The sequence below is a fragment of the Osmerus eperlanus genome, chromosome 20, assembly GCF_963692335.1.
Source record: "Osmerus eperlanus chromosome 20, fOsmEpe2.1, whole genome shotgun sequence".
Taxonomy (NCBI): domain Eukaryota; kingdom Metazoa; phylum Chordata; class Actinopteri; order Osmeriformes; family Osmeridae; genus Osmerus; species Osmerus eperlanus.
The window spans coordinates 6,976,099-6,994,025 of record NC_085037.1 but is presented as its reverse complement, the minus strand read 5'-3'; the positions used below and the strand labels follow the sequence as shown (position 1 = coordinate 6,994,025).

At 49.0% G+C, this 17,927-nt stretch overlaps 1 protein-coding gene and 1 long non-coding RNA gene across 3 annotated transcripts in view; both read right to left on the bottom strand.

Annotated features, from left to right (window-relative positions):
* Window positions 1-17,225, bottom strand: part of pvrl2l (PVR cell adhesion molecule related 2 like) — a 36,816-nt gene extending 19,591 nt beyond the window's left edge. The window contains exons 1-5 of one of the 2 annotated variants that reach the window (XM_062486589.1): window positions 16,951-17,225; window positions 15,967-16,260; window positions 15,636-15,750; window positions 15,072-15,220; window positions 7,984-8,584 (exon numbers count right to left, since the gene is read on the bottom strand). In XM_062486589.1, coding sequence (XP_062342573.1) covers window positions 8,310-8,584; window positions 15,072-15,220; window positions 15,636-15,750; window positions 15,967-16,260; window positions 16,951-17,176 — 1,059 coding nt within the window. In that variant the 5' untranslated portion in view covers window positions 17,177-17,225 and the 3' untranslated portion in view covers window positions 7,984-8,309. Of the gene's footprint in view, window positions 1-7,983; window positions 8,585-15,071; window positions 15,221-15,635; window positions 15,751-15,966; window positions 16,261-16,950 lie in introns of those variants that run through there. The other variant, XM_062486588.1, reaches the window with a different exon arrangement.
* Window positions 3,453-6,835, bottom strand: LOC134006900 (uncharacterized). Its single transcript, XR_009927982.1, has 2 exons — window positions 5,464-6,835; window positions 3,453-5,391 (listed from the first exon to the last, which is right to left on the bottom strand). It is a non-coding gene; the product is annotated as an uncharacterized LOC134006900 (long non-coding RNA).
* Window positions 17,226-17,927: the final 702 nt, after the last annotated feature.

The window sequence follows — 17,927 nt, the reverse complement described above, 5'->3', positions numbered from 1 at the left end:
GAACTGTTTCAAAGGTTCTGCGACGCATTAAGTGTGACTTGAGCAGAGGCGGAAATGGAGGCAGGGATAGAAGCAGGGATAGAAGGAGGGATAGAAGCAGGGATAGAAGGAGGGATAGAAGCAGGGCTAGAAGGAGTGATAGAAGGAGGGATAGAAGCAGGGCTAGAAGGAGGGATAGAAGGAAACTTCCTCTCTCAGAACAACCTGCTTGACCCCAACCAATCGGGCTTCAAGACTGGCCACTCCACAGAAACTGCCCTCCCGCCAGCTCTCCACTTGTGTCCCACAGAGCTCCGTCCTTGGACCCCTCCTCTTCTCCCTCTACACCACCTCGCTTGGACCAATCATCACCTCCCATGGCTTCTCCTACCACTGCTATGCTGACGACACGCAGCTGTACCTGTCGTTCCCCCAGATTGATCCGGGGATCTCAGCTAGGATCGAGGCCTGCCTCATATAGTACATCTCCGCCTGGATGACTGAGCACCACCTCCAGCTGAACCTTGCCAAAACAGAACTCCTCATCATCCCGGCCAAACCGTCCATCTCCCACGATCTCTCAATCACCCTGGGATCGGCGACGGTGACCCCTTCATCCTCTGCCAGGAACCTCGGGGTGACCATGGAGGACGAGCTCTCCCTCACGGCCCACATTGCTGCGGTCTCCCGGTCGTGTAGATTCACCCTCTACAACATCCGGAAGATCAGGTGATACCTGTCTGAGCATTCCACCCAGCTGCTAGTCCAAGCACTTGTCCTCTCAAAGTTGGACTACTGCAACTCGCTGCTCGCCGGTCTCCCAGCATGCGCAACCCGCCCTCTCCAGAGGATTCAGAACGTTTGTTTGGGGCTATCTCGTTGTTATGATCAGTGAGTGACCTATGCTCTTTTGTAAAGCTCTCTCTTGGAAGTCGCTTTGGATAAAAGCATCTGCTAAATGCATAAACGTAAATGTAGAAGGAGGGATAGAAGGAGGGATAGCTGCTGAACCAGGTATGGCAGCAGAAGCAGGTATAGAGGCAGAAGCATGGGTAGAGGCAGAGGCAGGGAAAGAGACAAAGGATGTAAGGTATGTTACTCGTCCCAGTCTTTGTCTCAATCCAGACACTGGAGAGAAGCCAGGAAATCCCTTTCCCCTTCCGTCCCTCCCTCGTGTTCTCTCCCTTCCCCTCCTAACCTCCATCACCCCCAGCTTGCCAGTCAGTCTGAGGACAACCAGGAGAGTGCCCAAGCTGCCCTAGGCCTTTGACCATCCATCTGTGTCAATCCATTCAGACTGAGGAGAGCAGAAAGAGAGGACGAGGAGGAGGAGAGGGGATGGTAGACAGGAGAGGAGAGCAGGAGGAGAGGACACGAAGGAGTAGTGGAGAGGAGGTGATGGACAGGAGAGAAGAGGAGTGAAGAGGAGAGGAGAAAAGGAGGCCCAAGGGCTTGACACACATCCGTAGTGGAGGACCCCTGTAGGCATCCACACTACTGCCTGTCCATTAAACCAAGAGAGACATGGCCATTAGGGGCCTGTCAATAGTGGGGAGGGCAGTAAGGCAGATAAGCACACACACACACACGCACACCACACACACACACACACACACACACACACACACAGGGCTATCAGGTCCTGCAGACAGCCTCAGGGTTTGGTTTCTATGGAGGTGAGCTAGATTGGCTAAATACAGTTGAAACTGAGTCCATGTTTAAACAACATTTACAGGTCAGCAAAAAAACAAACATTTTAGCTTGCTGGAGATGGGCTTTATAAACACTGGCATTACACAAAGAATAGAACAAAGAAATATTACTAATGGGAAGCCTGCAGTTATGGTTCAAATTATTAACACTCTGCATTTGACTTTGGTAGTGTGTTGTGTGGTTTCTTCAACAAGGAAACCGTATATATTCAATCACAAGAATTACATACTGAATAGGTCTTCTGACTTGTCAAATGCCACTCAGCCAGCTGACCTCTGAATGTAAAAAACAATCAAAAAAGCCTAGATAACAACAAATAATTTCTGTGACTCTTCCGCGACGCAAAAGCACAGGAAACAGCATCCGTGAGAGGCGGTGAAGTCGTTAGGCGCCAGATGGGTCCAGGCCTCACGCGCAGACACAACAAATTGCCATCGCTCCGCTGTGATGGGCTGAGGTAAGACTACACAAATTGTCTAAACCTGTCACAATTCTTCACCTTCCGATGGCTCGACCTAGATACGCTCTACCTGTCACACAGGGAGGCACGTGCGTACGGAAGGTGGTGGGTAGTCTGGTGAAGCAGAACGCTTCAGTTGCCAGGCTGATTGTTCTGTGTTGTAAATACATGGAGAAGGGGTGGTTTGGTGTCTTGCCTGTCTTTGTGAGATACAGATGGGGTTGAATCCCATGTGCCTAGTGGGGTGGTTCAAATCCCACATACTGCCTGTCTTCTGTACTGTAGTTTTCTATCTCTCACCCTTTCATCTCTCACCCTCTCATCTCTCTAAACACAGGGAAAACGAATGTGTTTGGTCTCTCAGATCCATTGTTCTGTTGGTGAGTGGGGTCTGTTTCGTGCTTGGGGAACAACGAGAGCAGGATGTGATTATCCCTCATCTACAAACAGCTGATTTCTCCTTTATGTCAACTGAATCTTTCAGGATTCCTGGTCTTGGGCTCTTCAATCTTTACATCTTTCTCTTTGTCTTCCTTTCCTCTCACTCTCTTCCTCCTTGATTCTCTCATTCTCTCATTCTCGTTCTATCACTCTTTCATTCTTGCTCTCTCTCCCTTTCTCCCCACCTGGTAGACTGTCTGTTCTTTCTCGCCAAACTCAACCCGCCGGCGATACGTCCGGGACTCGCAGTCATGAGCAATCAAACCCACAGTTGAGAGTGAGGATGACAAAGTGCAGCACTGAGGCGTAGTCAAGGCGACAGGAGTGGGACGAGAGAGGACTCTACACAGTAAAACACTCTCTCTCCAGCTCTGTTTCACATACTGATAGTCTAGCTATGTATGTGTGGCACGGCACTGTGTCTACCTACTTAGCTCTACACAGTCTAACAGCACATGCTCAAAAAACTAGAGCGGGTATATGATATATTTTTCAGGGATGTTTGCGGGGCACCCATGGAAATTAAACATCTGAATCAATGGACTTTATGCACTGTGCTACCAACTGAGCAGTACAGGGAGAAACCATGCTCTGGGTTCAGTGTATTTTATACAGTAAAACTAAGTAATTGAGACCCAGCTGGACCCAAAAGGTTTCTATATAGTTGACATGTCAGACATCTAATGTAGATAAAGATACTGCAGTGGGTCTATATATGGATTACTAACTAATTCAAAAATAGATATTTACTGTAATAAATATTCAGATGTATGAATGTGTAGTTAAAAGAGAAACATCGTTAAAATCGCAGTTGAAAAAAATATTCCCTTGAGACACAGAAAATCTTCGATGAGGCTGGTCATATTTATAAACCCATCACACTTTAATATGAACACCAGAATACAAAAATAATGTGACAGAAAGAAGCCCAGGCGACAGATTTCAAACGAAAACACCACGGCAACGGTGAGCCACAGCATATTTAAACCCGCGGTAAAATGACAGTGACAGAGAGCGGAACAGTGTCAGCTGGCCCGGCTCTGACAAGAACCATTGTAATATCATTGTAGGGTACATTTTTGTCAACATTGTAAAAAAAAACAAAAAAAAGCGAAACAAGAAAGAACAATAGCCACCAATGCGTTTTCATTCAGCAAGCTGCCCTTGGCAGGCAGAGAACGCAGAGCCTGCACGTGTCCACATACATTAGCGATGCTGCACGATGATTTATTTATACTATGTACAACCAGGAGAAACATGAGGAGCGGGAGGAGGACATTTAAGGCTTTGTTTGGTTGTCTTTAGATTTTTGAAGCCGGACAAGAATTTACGGAGATGACGTGACCCATTTAGGGTTTTTAAAAATAAACGTCCATGGGCCGTGGCTGGGAAATGTGTGGCAGAAAAATTGCACTGTATTATTCTGACATGGTCCTAACAAGCAGCACCATCACCCAGCACCCAGCACCATCACCCTCAATAACATAACATCAAATGTGCTCCGTGTCTGCTGGAGGAGGGATCACAGGGCTTTTAAAGCCCTGCAGAGTCCGGCTCACTCGCTCTTTCATCTTAATAACAGATGGAGAGCAGGGGGAGGGAGGGAACGAGAGAGGGAAAGAGAGAAAGGGAGAGATGGAGAAAGTGAGGAGGGCGAGGAGAGATGTAAGGAGTGAAAAAGAGGGAGAGATGGAGAGGTGGCAAGAGAAGCGCTTTTCTACCTTAACGGCACTCAAAGCGCTTTACAATGTTTGTCTCTCATTCACCCATTCATACTCTCACTCACACATACCGACGGCAGCGAGCTACCATGCAAGGCGCCGGCCTGCCAATCGGGAGCAACTTGGGGTTCAGAGTCTTGCTCAAGGATACTTCGGCACATGACCTAGGAGGAGTCGGGGATCGAACCGCCAACCTTGCGATTAACAGACAACCCTCTCTACCCCCTGAGCCACAGCCGCCCCAGAAAGAAACTTGTCTTCTTTTTATGTGTCTGTTAATTGACCATTTCACTGCTATTTACATCAGTTATAAATAACATCTTATCTTTCACAGGGACTCTTGTAGATAAATACACACTTTCATAATTATCTTACATAGACAGCCTACTGTAAATCCCAGTTTACACACAACCAACACCTCACGTTAGAACATCACTTTCATCACTCAGTAATAAAAGTATTAAACAATACCCGGTCTCACAAACATCATATGGAACACAACTGTGATAATGCAATTAAGTGTTCAAGTGATTAGATTTTGATATCAACCAACAAGACAGACCAGTTGAGGGGCCAGGTTATTTACACTGACAGCCTGGACGTCCAACACAAATGATGGCGTTGTGATATTATTGTATCCTTCAGACTATACTGTATTCTGAGAGGGGCTTAAAAACACAGGCTGTGCTCCACATTCCATGTCCACATTTTGCAAGATTCTATTTGCAGACAGAACCCGTGGAATGTGGAACAGAACACATTCTAAGATTATGGGATTCCCAGATCGTAAAACTCGAGAATTCCAAAGTCTGAATGAGGCTTACCGTATTGTCAACGGTATTTGAAATTCAGCTGTGTGTCTGGGTGTGTGTGTGTCTGTGTGTGTGTGTGTATGTATGTGTGTTTGTATGTGTGCACCTTGTTCTCTGTGTCCTGGGTCTGGGAAAGTGATGAGTGATGAGTGAGTCACATATCCTGTAATGATAGGCCTTAGACATGCATATGGAGGACATTATGATAAGTAACTTCAGCATAATGTTAGCCTAATGCACTGGGAATCAGCATGGGGTGGGCTGCCTGCACACCCACACACACACACACACACACACACACACACGCACACACACACACGCACACACACACACGCACACACACCCACACACACACACAAATCTGAGCAACCTAAATCTGGTCTGTGAAAGTGGCAAGTACAAACACACACTCTAGCACTCACATACACACGGACGATTCTCTAAAGTGAACATTGCTAATCCGGAAGCAGAATACACTGTGGGGTGAATCAGGCCTCTTTCCATGTCTGGCAGCGTGTCAAGTCTGCAGTCTCCTAGAATCTAAAACTCATATGCAGGCAGGCTTAGCCCTAATGGTTCCCTAACACATGTACCAAGATAACCCTTACACACACGCACACACACACACGTTACCAAACACACAAACATTACCAAAGATGCATACAAATGACCCTCACGCAGACACATGCGCAAATTAACCACGCCCATACACATACTTAGAAGGCATATTAAATGTGCTTTTAATAGGGTAACGATGTGTTCATATCACAGCTAAAAATACTGGGTCTCCAGACGGATTAGCGTAGCCAACTAGGTGGCTATCAGCCTTTTCTGGTGAAATGCACCAGGCAGGCGCATGTTCTACACTAACACCCAACAAGCCTTATCTGGAGCTCCTACTTTGTTAGGGTTCCAGGTTGCGTTCCTCCGTGTGTGTGTGTGTGTGTGTGTGTGTGTGTGTGTGTGTGTGTGTGTGTGTGTGTGCGTGGATGGGTGCGTGTGTGGTGTAGCTCGTGTCTAATTCTGAGGCTTAGCTGGTTTCATCAGGAGAGTTCAATATGAGCATAATCCAGTACCTGCATCCTCCCCTGCCACCCTCCCCAGAATAATATGTCACACTCTCATGCCAGTTTCTGAATTAAACATTACATCCAGAATGGCTTGTATTGAGCAAAAAAATTTATAATTTAATAAAGGGTAGAGGGGGAATACGAAAATATCTAATATCCTGCCAGTTCTCTGGGTTTTGGGAGCTTAAAATACATGTATTTCCATTAGAAAGAGAGCTATCGTGTGGTGCTTGATTGATCAAATAGCTACTGTAGCTGGTAATCAGGGACCGAATAGAGGTGCTATAGACTTTCCTGCATTAATTAGCGGGACTGACAAAACACCCAGTGTCTGTCTAGCAGGCAACTAGGTGTCGCCTGTCGCCGGGCAGATGTCAGGCTTTGTTACAGGAGCCAGTCACTCAGCATGTGGATAGGGGGTATTCCCCTGACTGTCTACCTGGTTGACTGTCAACCTGGCTGACTGTCTGGCTGGCTAGTTGGCCCTGTGGATAAAGGAGTTTGTTTGGCCTACCCCACCTTCCCAATCTAAATATCACCCGTCCCATCACACAGTATGATACTGAAACTAAATACAGAAATCTGATGGAACAGAGTGGCGAGATTGATTGTGCTGCATTTGTGAAATGGAGTGGGAGACACACTCATTGACATTTTATGACTCATTGACAGTAAATGTAGATTTGCACTGCCACCCCACCCCACCCACCCCCTCCGCCTTGAGGGGTGCTGAAGAATCTGTGATGATACAACACAGTTACACAACATCTCTCCGAGAATAGACAAGACAGACAGACAGACAGACAGACAGACAGACAGACAGGTAGAGATACACACACAGCTTTGACCACTTGTATCTGAACCCCCCTCTACTCCTTGGTCAGGATGAAGAAAGATCTGAAGATTATGTGTCTGTCTGTGTGTGTGTGTGTGTGTGTGTGTGTGTGTGCATGCGCGAAATGTGTCTCCATCCCGCCCTCTACCCCGGGAGGAGAAGAACAGTAAGTCTTGAAGCAGTAACCAAGGCTACGATTTCCCCATGTTCAGTCTCCATGACGAGTCAAACATGTCCACACCATCACACCACCAAACATCATGTCCGACCACATTGCTCAGCCGGAGAAGCAGCCGGGAACACAGAGGTCATTTCTGGTGGTGAGCAGCACTGTACAACAATGACATGACAGTACGTTTCTTTCTTCTTCTGTGTTTTCATCACTTTTGCCTCAAACATCTAAATCAGTGCAGACCTTCAGTGCATTGATACGTACAACATCCATCCCTCCATCACCAGTCAGTGTTTTAAGATGAACAACGTATCTTTTTATTGTCTCGTTTTCTTGTTCGTAGAAAAGCGTGATGAGTGGTGGTGAAATTGTGCGTAGTGCAGGATGGATGGAGATGCAGCAGCAGACAGAGCTATAGTGGAGCTTTAGGGTAGAAGGCAGTGTTGCGGGGTTCTCTCTCTCTCTCTCTCTCTCTCTTCTCTCTCTTCTCTCTCTCTCTCTCTCTCATCTCTCTCTCTCTCTCTTCTCTCTCTCTCTCTCTCTCTCTCTCTCTCTCTCTCTCTCTCTCCTCTCTCTCTCTCTCTCTCATCTCTCTCTCTCTCTCTCTCTCTCTCCTCTCTCATCTCTCTATCTCTCTCTCTCTCACTCTCTCTCTCTCTCTCTCTCTCTCTCTCTCTCTCTCTCTCTCTCTCTCTCTCTCTCTCTCTCTCTCTCTCTCTCTCTCTCTCTCTCTCTCTCTCTCTCTCTCTCTCTCTCTCTCTCTCTCTCTCTCTCTCTCTCTCTCTCTCTCTCTCATCTCGTTCCCTGGTGGCCTGATCCACACATAGATGGCCGTCCGGGAGATGACAGAGCCGTCCTCTGAGATTCCATGTCGTCGTCTAGGTAAACGGCCATCTCCTCGTCGCCCCGCCCGATATGATAGGCCGTCGCCATGTTGACACCAAAGCTGTCGTAGCGTTCCTCCTCCTCCTCCAGGCTGTCGTCGAGGCAATGATTGAACTTCCTCCTTTCCACCTCGTCCATCTCGCTGCTGAGAAGGATGTTGTGGGCCGATGGGGCGGGGTCGGTTCCGGTACCGGTCGTGCGGTAGTTGCTAGCCTTATCTCCTAGCGCCCCCAGCTGGTTCTCCCGGTATGTAAAAATGGGCCGTTGTTGTTAGGCCCCGGCCCCTCCATTCTTGCCGGAGCCAAAGAGACGAGCCTTGTTGCCGTAGGCTCCGCCTGCCAAGTCGCATTGCCAGGGTAACCTCCTCCAGCACGTCGTTGCCGACGGCTACAATTGATGAGGACGCCGATGAGAGCACCGACCAATAGGAGGGCAAGGAGGCTGGAAATGATGGCCCCAGCCACCACCCCTGCACTGGACGGGTTCACCGAGGGCTCTGCAGAGGGGGTGGGGGGGGGGAGACAACAAATGGGAGGAGGGAGGATGGGGGGTGCTCGTTTGGTTTTAGTTGGCACTCCACAGCAGCAGTGGTAGCAGTACTGTTGTAGTTCTTGAGGGTGCAGTGAGATGATGTCATCAGTCTGTGACGTCAGTGATGTCAACGTTTTTATTTTTTTATTTTTTTATGGGGTCAGGGCTCCTCCCCCCAGCTGGGTTGCCAGTTTTTGACGCCAACCCCCCCTTTTGTGCGCCCAGCTCTACGGTCCCTTGTACACTCCTAGGTTTGGTGTGAGCCAAGTTTGCCATTTTGTCCAATCTTGTTTCAGTTGAGATTGAAACAGAAATAGGAGAGTAATACGTTTCCTGCCCATGTGACCAAGTCTAGGCTGGGACCAGACGGTGTGAAACACAGAGGGACAGACGGGCGAGCAGATGAATGGACAGAGATAAGGAGAGAGGTAGATAGATCTAGGTGAGGTAAGGTGTGACTATACCACTTTAGTTAGAACTACAGTATGGTAGTCATGCATGGAGAACACACAGTCGTCTGCGTACTGAGCAAACGCTAGCTACCAACACCGCCCTCATCCCCTCCCAGCCCTCCAGCCCCTTCCCACTCCTCACCCCATGGTCTAAATTGGTCAGTTAGTTAAGCTGCTGTCCTGCTGTAACCCAGGAACACATCCAATACACATTGCTTGAGCCACTCCAATCTGGACACACACAGGGCCCACACACACACACACACACAGGGCCAAATGGATGAGACAGCGGACCTGGAGGGATTGTCGTGCACATCATGGGATGAGAGGAGGGGGAAGGAGCGAGGGAAGGAGGGATGGAGCGAGAGGGGTAGGGTAAGAGAGAGGAGAGTGATCATCTCTAAATGAACACCATAGGGTGATAAAAATGACAGAACACAGGGGGCTTATATCACTGCCTAGATCACTGTCATGTGAAGAGATTCAAGGCCAAGCACACACACACACACACAAACATGCACACACACAGGCAAATGAACAACCATCTCAGTTACAATTAGGTGAGTGAGATTTTGAACAGGGGATGAATTGAGACACTGAGGTCGGGGATGGAGGAATGAGGAGAGAAGGAGGGTGAGGAGGAATGAGGAGAGAAGGAGGGCGAGGAGGAATGAGGAGAGAAGGAGGGTGAGGAGGAATGAGGAGAGAAGGAGGGTGAGGAGCAATGAGGAGAGAAGGAGGGTGAGGAGCAATGAGGAGAGAAGGAGGGATAGGAGGAATGAGGAGAGAAGGAGGGTGAGGAGCAATGAGGAGAGAAGGAGGCATAGGAGGAATAAGGAGAGAAGGAGGGTGAGGAGGAATGAGGAGAGAAGGAGGGTGAGGAGGAATGGTTTTGCCAACATGCTGGTGTCTGCAGGCCCATAGAATCAACTAAATAGCTGTTACAGCCAGTTACCTCCTCACCATTCTTTCCCCCCCCACCTCCCCTCCCACACACACAATCACGCGACCACCTTGTGTTACCATGACGATATCAATCCTCAATCACGCCTCATTCAGGTCTCCCCTCAGGAACGACATTTCCTGAAATCATTCTCAATTCCCCCCACCATTCAGTCATGCAGGAAACCAGATGAAAAATACACTACCACTCACACACCACAGAAGAGAAGAAAGAAAACCCTCTCTCTCTCTTTCTCGATCTCTCTCTGCTACTCAGCTGTTTGTCTATTTCATCCTCTTTTCCTGAGATACAAAGTGGTAACTGGAATTTTTCTGAGAGTAAGCAGATGTGATTGAACTAATGCATATACAGATTCTCACACGCACGCACGTACACAATAAATGCATGAAAAGCATTTCCTGGTGTTTCATTCAGTGCTATCTTTTACATCTAATTCCGTATCCATCCACCCTAGATAATCTAATAAACACGCACACACATACAGAGCTTTGCTTCCCTATTTCTTCAATAATTGAGCTCTTCAATGCCAGACCCCCGACAGAAGTGAAGGATCCCCTGGTGACAACCCCTGCTTTGAGTCACAACACACACACACACACACTCTGTTTGCATCTGCATGTGTTTGAGCGGGTTGATGTGCCTGTGTGTACAGTATGTGGGCATGCATGTGTGCATTCCTGTGTACAGTATGTGTTTGTGTGTGCATGCGTGTCTGTGTGTGTGTGTGTGTGTGTGTATATGCATGGTTTGTTTGTGCATGCGTGCATGTGTGTGTGTGAAGGATGAAGACCAGATCCAGGCTTGGCCGCCTCCCTCTCTGACACGACACCACAAGAATGTAAACCTCAGAGCTGGAGCTCTGCAAGCCAGTTCACCAAAAAACCCCAGTTACTGCCCCCGTCATGAGAAGCACCTCTGTGCTGTCATGAACTCGAAACAAATCCGCCCACGGAACGACTGGGACAAATGATTTTACAATCCGTTTCAAAAGGGAAACGTTATTTCTAACCCGACATATACTCTGCTATCTGCAAACATATCGCTTATGTACCGTAAGAACTCCAAACGTCGATGTTTAGTTAGCTACCTCACGCCTTTTACCAGAGGGCTCACCCACGTATGCCCTTGTTAATGAAGTGTCTAAAGCTGGTGCAGTATGCCGGTGTGGGTCTCGGCCTGTCTGAGTGTTCTCCTGCTACTGAGCCATCACGCTGGGCTAGCCTGCCAGCCAGCACTGGCTTCTCAGGGAAAGTCAACTGGAGCACATCGGCCCAGCTGATTGGATCCAGACGTAGGCTACCGATAGAGGAGAAAGGAGAGGAGAGGGGGCTCCTCCTTCCCTCTTTTTCCATGCTCTTTTTCGCCTATTCTGTCTCTCTCTTTCCCTCTTTACCATTTCTCTTTCCTCCTCTCCTGTAACTGGGCCAGTTTGTGGTGGGGGGGAGTACAAAATGGGGCCACAGAAGAGAGGGGTGGATTAATGGAGGGATGGAGACAGACAGAAATAGGGTGAATATGCAAGGAGACAAATGAGCGAGTGGGGGATAGGATAAGAAAGGGAGAAAGAAGGGAGGTGGGGACAGAGAGACATTTACATTACATTTACATTTAGTCATTTAGCAGACGCTCTTATCCAGAGCGACTTACAGTAAGTACAGGGACATTCCCCCTGAGGCAAGTAGGGTTAAGTGTCTTGCCCAAGGACACAACGTCAGTTTGCATGACCGGGAATCGAACTGGCAACCTTCGGATTACTAGCCCGATTCCCTCACCGCTCAGCCACCTGACTCCCCACCTGACTCCAGAGACGTAAGAGATTGTGGATCAGCTTTATTCTTTCAGAGCAGAGCAGAGAGAGAGAGGCCCGACGGCGGGGGAGAGGGGAGGATCGGGGGAACGAAGGAGAAAGGAGGGGAAAGCTAAAACAATTCAGGTCCTGGAGGATTACAGCGGGCTTACAAGCTCTCTCCAGCCCTCTAACTCCCCCCCCCCCCCCCCCCCGCATCTCCCACCTCCTCCCCACCCTCCCCCTTTCTCAATTCTCCCTCCTGCAGATAACCTAACACCCCTACTGGCTAATTGAAAAGTGGCTTCATGACCTCCAGGATAGAAATCTGTAGCAGCACACACACACACACACACACTAATACGAGTCAGGACATGCCTGCCAGGCATGGAAAACTTGGAGTTCCAAGACTGAGGAAATGAAAAACCATTAGGAAGAGCGTTTGTCTTTTTGTCTGTCTGTATGTAATGTTGTAATCATGGTCCTGTCCACCACACAAGAATAGGTGATCACACACACCTAGTAGACATGTCATTCCAATGGTCTTTGAATGTCAAACAGGCAGAGCAAAGAGAGATGTGTAGATGGAGAGGGAGGTTCTGGCCTCCAAACTGAATCCAGCTCAGCCACACTTGGCAGGGGTTATGGATGAAGTGAGTAGAAACTAGCAAGCCCAGGCCACAGCACCTAAACTCTCACAACCTAGCTCTACTGTAAAAAAGTTACGCATTCAGCCAATGAAAAAAAAAAATGCGCACACACTCTACTGCGCACACACACACGCACACACTCTACTGCACACACACGCACACACTCTACTGCACACACACACACGCACACACTCCTAAGCTTTGTGCCAGGTAGCGCACAACTCGCATTCAATTGCGCATCGATCTTTCATGGTGTTTCAACCGGCCATGACATAGAGATACCTCACAGACTGAAGGGTGAACCGTGACTGGAACATCACATACCCTTGCATCATTCTGTACATGTAAAGTGGAGCCTCCATTGTCTCTGCAGAGAGGCTTCACCAAAAATACACTGCTTCTTCTCCTCGCTCCATTCAAGGCTGTAACCAGGCAAGAGAGCCATCTGATTCTACAGGCTGTAGCCTGCTACAACTCTGTCCGACTCAGCCCCTAAATCAGCTAGATACAGACATTTTATCTGATTCTCTGTCAGCTTTCTGGGCCACCCTGGGGGCATCTGGTTGGCTGGCTGGCCCCCGGCGATCCAGGAAGTGCCTGTGCCATTGGCCAGTGTGCTCTGTACAGGTCCAGAGTGCAGTGACAATGGAGCACAGCCCCGGGGCCAGCTGGACTGGGAAGAGAGGAACTGGAGGGAGGGAAGGAGGGTCGCTACCTCACCGCCCCTCCTTTGAATACAACACACCGATTCATCGCAGACAGTTACAGAGGACATTTCTCTCTCTTTCTCTCCTCCTCTCTCTCCTTTCCTGTCTCTCTCCCTCTCTCCACCCCCCAACTCCCTCTGTGTACAGCTCCAGCTGGCATGTCGACCTGGCCCTGCCCTCAGAGCCCTGGAGAGGGAGAGAAAGACTTGCACCGTGCCCTCCCCTCCCATACTACTCGCTCATCTCCTCTCCAACCGGAAGAGTAACACTATTTCACTCTAGAACTCCACAACTCTGTCAATGCTCGTTACCATCACAAACAGCCAAGTGCTTAACACACACACACACAAGCATGCATACAAACACACACAGAGATAAACAACCCAACACTTTCATCTGTGCTTTACTAGAACAGAGGAGGTTTTAAGAGGCTTAGAAGTGGAATTAACAGGTGAGTGCTTGCGCTGTTGTGGTCCTCACTCAAAAACTAAAGGTGTTATTCCCACCACAGCAAAGAAAGAACTCCACAGTGGTTCCTTCAAAATAAAATTCCATGTACTTGTTTCATTTATTCAAGGTCATAATGTACAGTAACCTGTGTAAAGTGACAATGTACTTCATAGTTCTACAGTCCTACATGGACCATCTCAAACTACAATCTATCTACTATCTCCTACTACTGTGTCATTACACATTACCAATCTGTCAAGGACAAGGTTAGTCTGAATAAGACACTTTCTGCCTGTCTCAGGAATGATTGTGTGTGTGTGTGTGTGTGTGTGTGTGTGTGTGTGTGTGTGTGTGTGTGTGTGTGTGGTGGGGGGATACAGTACCAGCCTTCTCAGATAAGACAGTTGGCAAGAGCAGCAGAAAAATGCTCACTTCTCCACCTCCTACGCATTTCCTGGCTGTACTACTGTGTGTGTATGTGTGTGTGTGCATGTACATGCGCGTGTGTGTGCCCACAGAGACCCTTTGTTCTCTAAAAAGACACTGTGAGATTTCTCGTCAGGATTCCCACGGATTCTAAAAGTAGTGATGCCTCAGATCACCCTTGTTTGCACTACCTCGTGAGGAACGCCTCTACACACCTCCACTCTCTCACTAACACTGCTGTAGTCCCCACAGGTAGACACAAGAGTACAACACTTAGTGTTAAGTGAGGTCCCCTGAACAGTACACTTCCTGGTAGGTGAGGTCCCCTGAACAGTACACTCCCTGTTAAGTGCAGTAGACAGAGTAGCACGCTTCCTCTAAGTGAGGTAGACAGAGTTGGGGCCTTAGCAGGCCAGCGAGTAGTGAAGGACTGGATCAGTGTGAGGGAGCACGACACCAGAGGAGGAGAAAGTACCACTGCATGCATTATCCCCCAACCCCAGCAGGGATGATCACTCTTACCCCAAATTATATTTTCTCCCAACATTATCATCCAGCACACCTGTTAGAAAGCAAAGCACTAGAAACGACTGAACACCACTAAACCAGCTGACAGTGCATGCGGACGAAGCAGACTTTTATTAGAAACCAAGAGTAAGGGGAATAGAAGAGGCACGGAGCAATGCTAAAGATGTTACATATGAAGAAAGGAGGAAGAAAGGAGGAAGGAAGGAAGCAAGCAAGCAAGAAAGAAAGGATGGAAGGAAGGAAGGAAGGAAGCAAGAAAGAAAGAAAGAAAGAAAGGAAGGAAGGAAGGAAAACTCCCGGCAACCTGGCTCACACCAACAGAGTTCTACTCCCATTGTGTTACTTTAGCACAGACTAATTGACTGATTGACATTGCAGCACCCAGCATAGCAGACAGCTGACAGACTGAGAGTCGAGCCCTGATCCCAGTGTGTGTGTGTGTGTGTGTGTGTGCGCATGTGTGCATGTTGGTGTCTGTGTGTAACTCACCAATGACAATAGTGGTTAACTGGTGTTTGCCCACGCCCAACCGGTTCTTCACCTCGCAAACAAAGGTGGTGTTGACTGTCTCATCCACCGTCCGCACAATTAACCGGTTCCCTTCGATCCGCACCGTGTCGGGCATGGGCCCGGACAGGCTGGGGGGACGGAAGCGACAGGGTGTGTGAACCACATGAATGGGTGTGTGTGTACGTGTGTGCGTTCATGTGTATGCGTGTGTTGGAGAGGTAGCGAGACAAAAGGTTATGGAGTGTGTGTCTCTGTGTGCAAGTGTATGTGTGCTGTGCGTGTATAGGGGTGAGGGGGAAAATCGATTCACATTTGAATTGCGATTCAGTCTTCTGGCGCATCACATTGATAAAAATGTGTTTTTGTAATGTTATTTATTTATATTTTAATTCAAATGAAAATACAAATGTGGGATTAAAAAATCGAAAACAAATATTGTGAATCGATTTTTAAATCGATTCGTGACCCCAAGAATCGATTCGAGTCTAATCGTGAGGTACCAAAAGATTCCCACCCCTAGCGTATGCACAGAGGGATACTCACGATGTCCAGGTGACAGAGGCCGGAGGGTTGGAGTTTGTCTCACAGACGAGGGTGGCTTCACTGCGGCCTCTGTACCAGTTCTCATCATAGCCCTGGATGGATGCAGTGGGAGGGTCTGGGGGGGCATGTTATTATGGCACAGTTAGTTTGGTTGTGTGTGTGTGTGTGTGTGTGTGTGTGTGTGTGAGTGTGTTGATGTGCATGTTTGTTGGTGTGTGCATGTATATGTGGCTGTTGTGTGTGTTTATCTGAGTGTGTGTGAGGGTGTGTACGTGTGTGTGTGTGTATATCTGTGTGTGTGTGTGTGTGTGTGTGTGTGCGGTTGTCTTACACTCCACAGACAGCTTCATGGGGAAGCTCTGCGGCACGTCCTGCGTGCGCTGCGTCACCACGCAGGTGAGCTCCTTGCCGTGGTCGGCGGCGGTGGGAACCATCCGGAACTCGCTCCTCACGGTCACCGTGCCGTCGGCCGCCTCCTTGGACGTGATGCTGTGGTTACCAGGCACCGCTGTCTGCCACGAGATGTCCGCCGCTGGCTTACCGTCCACCGCGGCGCACTGGGCCACCACCACCGGTTTAGTACCGGCTTGCACCGTCACCGGGGACGCTGAGTTCTTAGGCTTGGCTGAGAGACAGAGAGAGAGAGAGAGAGAGACAGAGAGACAGAGAGAGAGAGAGAAAGAGAGAGAGAGAGAGAGAGAGAGAGAGAGAGAGAGAGAGAGAGAGAGAGAGAGAGAGAGAGAGAGAGAGAGAGAGAGAGAGAGAGAGAGAGTGATGGACGGACAGAAAGAGAGATGGGGAGAGAGAGAGAGAGAGAGAGAGAGATAGAGAGACAGAGACAGACACAGAGACATAGACAGAGAGGAAGCAAATGAGTGTGTTGCTGTGCATACCATGGCTCATGGCCTCCAGAGATCAGCATGGTTAATGGAGACCATGACAGGTCTGGAGAGGTGTGGAGGAGGACAGGTGAGGGGGACGGAGAGAGACAGGGAGAGGAGAAGTGGGGGAGGAAGGAGAAGAGGATAGAGATGGAGGGGTGGAGAGGAGGAAGGAGAAGAGGATAGCAGATGGAGGGGTGGAGAGGAGGAAGGAGAAGAGGATAGAGATGGAGGGTTGGAGAGGAGGAAGGAGAAGAGGATAGAGATGGAGGGGTGGGGAGGAGGAGTGGCGCCCTGATGTGTTTCGTGACTGTGCATGTTGAGCACTTTATTACATAGATCCTCCGGGTCTCTCTGAGAGCAGAATTAGACCCACATACCTGTCCTGACTGACTGACTGACTGAAATGCTGACGACTGACTGAGCACACTCACACAGCATGATCAGGGTGGTGGTGCCTTGCTCATTGCCGCTGGGGTAGGTAGCGAACTCGCAGGTGTAGCGGCCAGCGTCAGCCATCTTGAGCTGGTTGACTTTGATGGAGGGGCTTTCCAGAGGCCCGGGCAAGAACTCCACACGGTCGCTGAATGGAGAGGCTGGGAAAGATTTCCCATAGATGGGGTGGTAGACAGCTATGTTCTCCCTTTTCTCTCCCTCCATCGGCTCCCATATCCATGATACCTGGAGGAGGAGGGGGGGTATTCAATATGCAGCCGATTTTAGACTTTTTAATTCCACAATGTTGGCCACTACACAAATGCATAAAACTAAATACAAAGAAAAACACCCCAGAAAATAATAGCCTCCCTCTGCTTTCCCTCACACAGACAAACACACACACAAAGCCTAAGTCAACGAGAAATCAATCCCCAACAAAAATAATTCAGCTCATTCTCCGCCAAACAAATAAACAGCTTGACAACAACACCATGTACATTTACATTTAGTGATTTAGCAGACGCTCTTATCCAGAGCGACTTACAGTAAGTACAGGGACAATTCCCCCGAGGCAAGTAGGGTGAAGTGCCTTGCCCAAGGACACAGCGTCATTTGGCACGGCTGGGAATCTAACTGGCAACCTTCAGATTACTAGCCCGACTCCCTCACCACTCAGCCATCTGACTCCCACTGTAGCCTTGGGTTTGACAGAGCAGACAGCATCTGGAGGGGGTGAGGGACGTGATGGACCTATGCACTCAGTATCCTCTAGCTGGTTTCACACGCTCTGTTTACGCCACATTCCCTCAGCCCCAGCAGTTGCCATGTTGAGATTTCATCATCCCGACTGGCTTCCCCCCCTTGCAGAGTCTTGCTGACTGGCTCCTCCCCCTTGCAGAGTCTTGCTGACTGGCTCCTCCCCCTTGCAGAGTCTTGCTGACTGGCTTCCCCCCCTTGCAGAGTCTTGCTGACT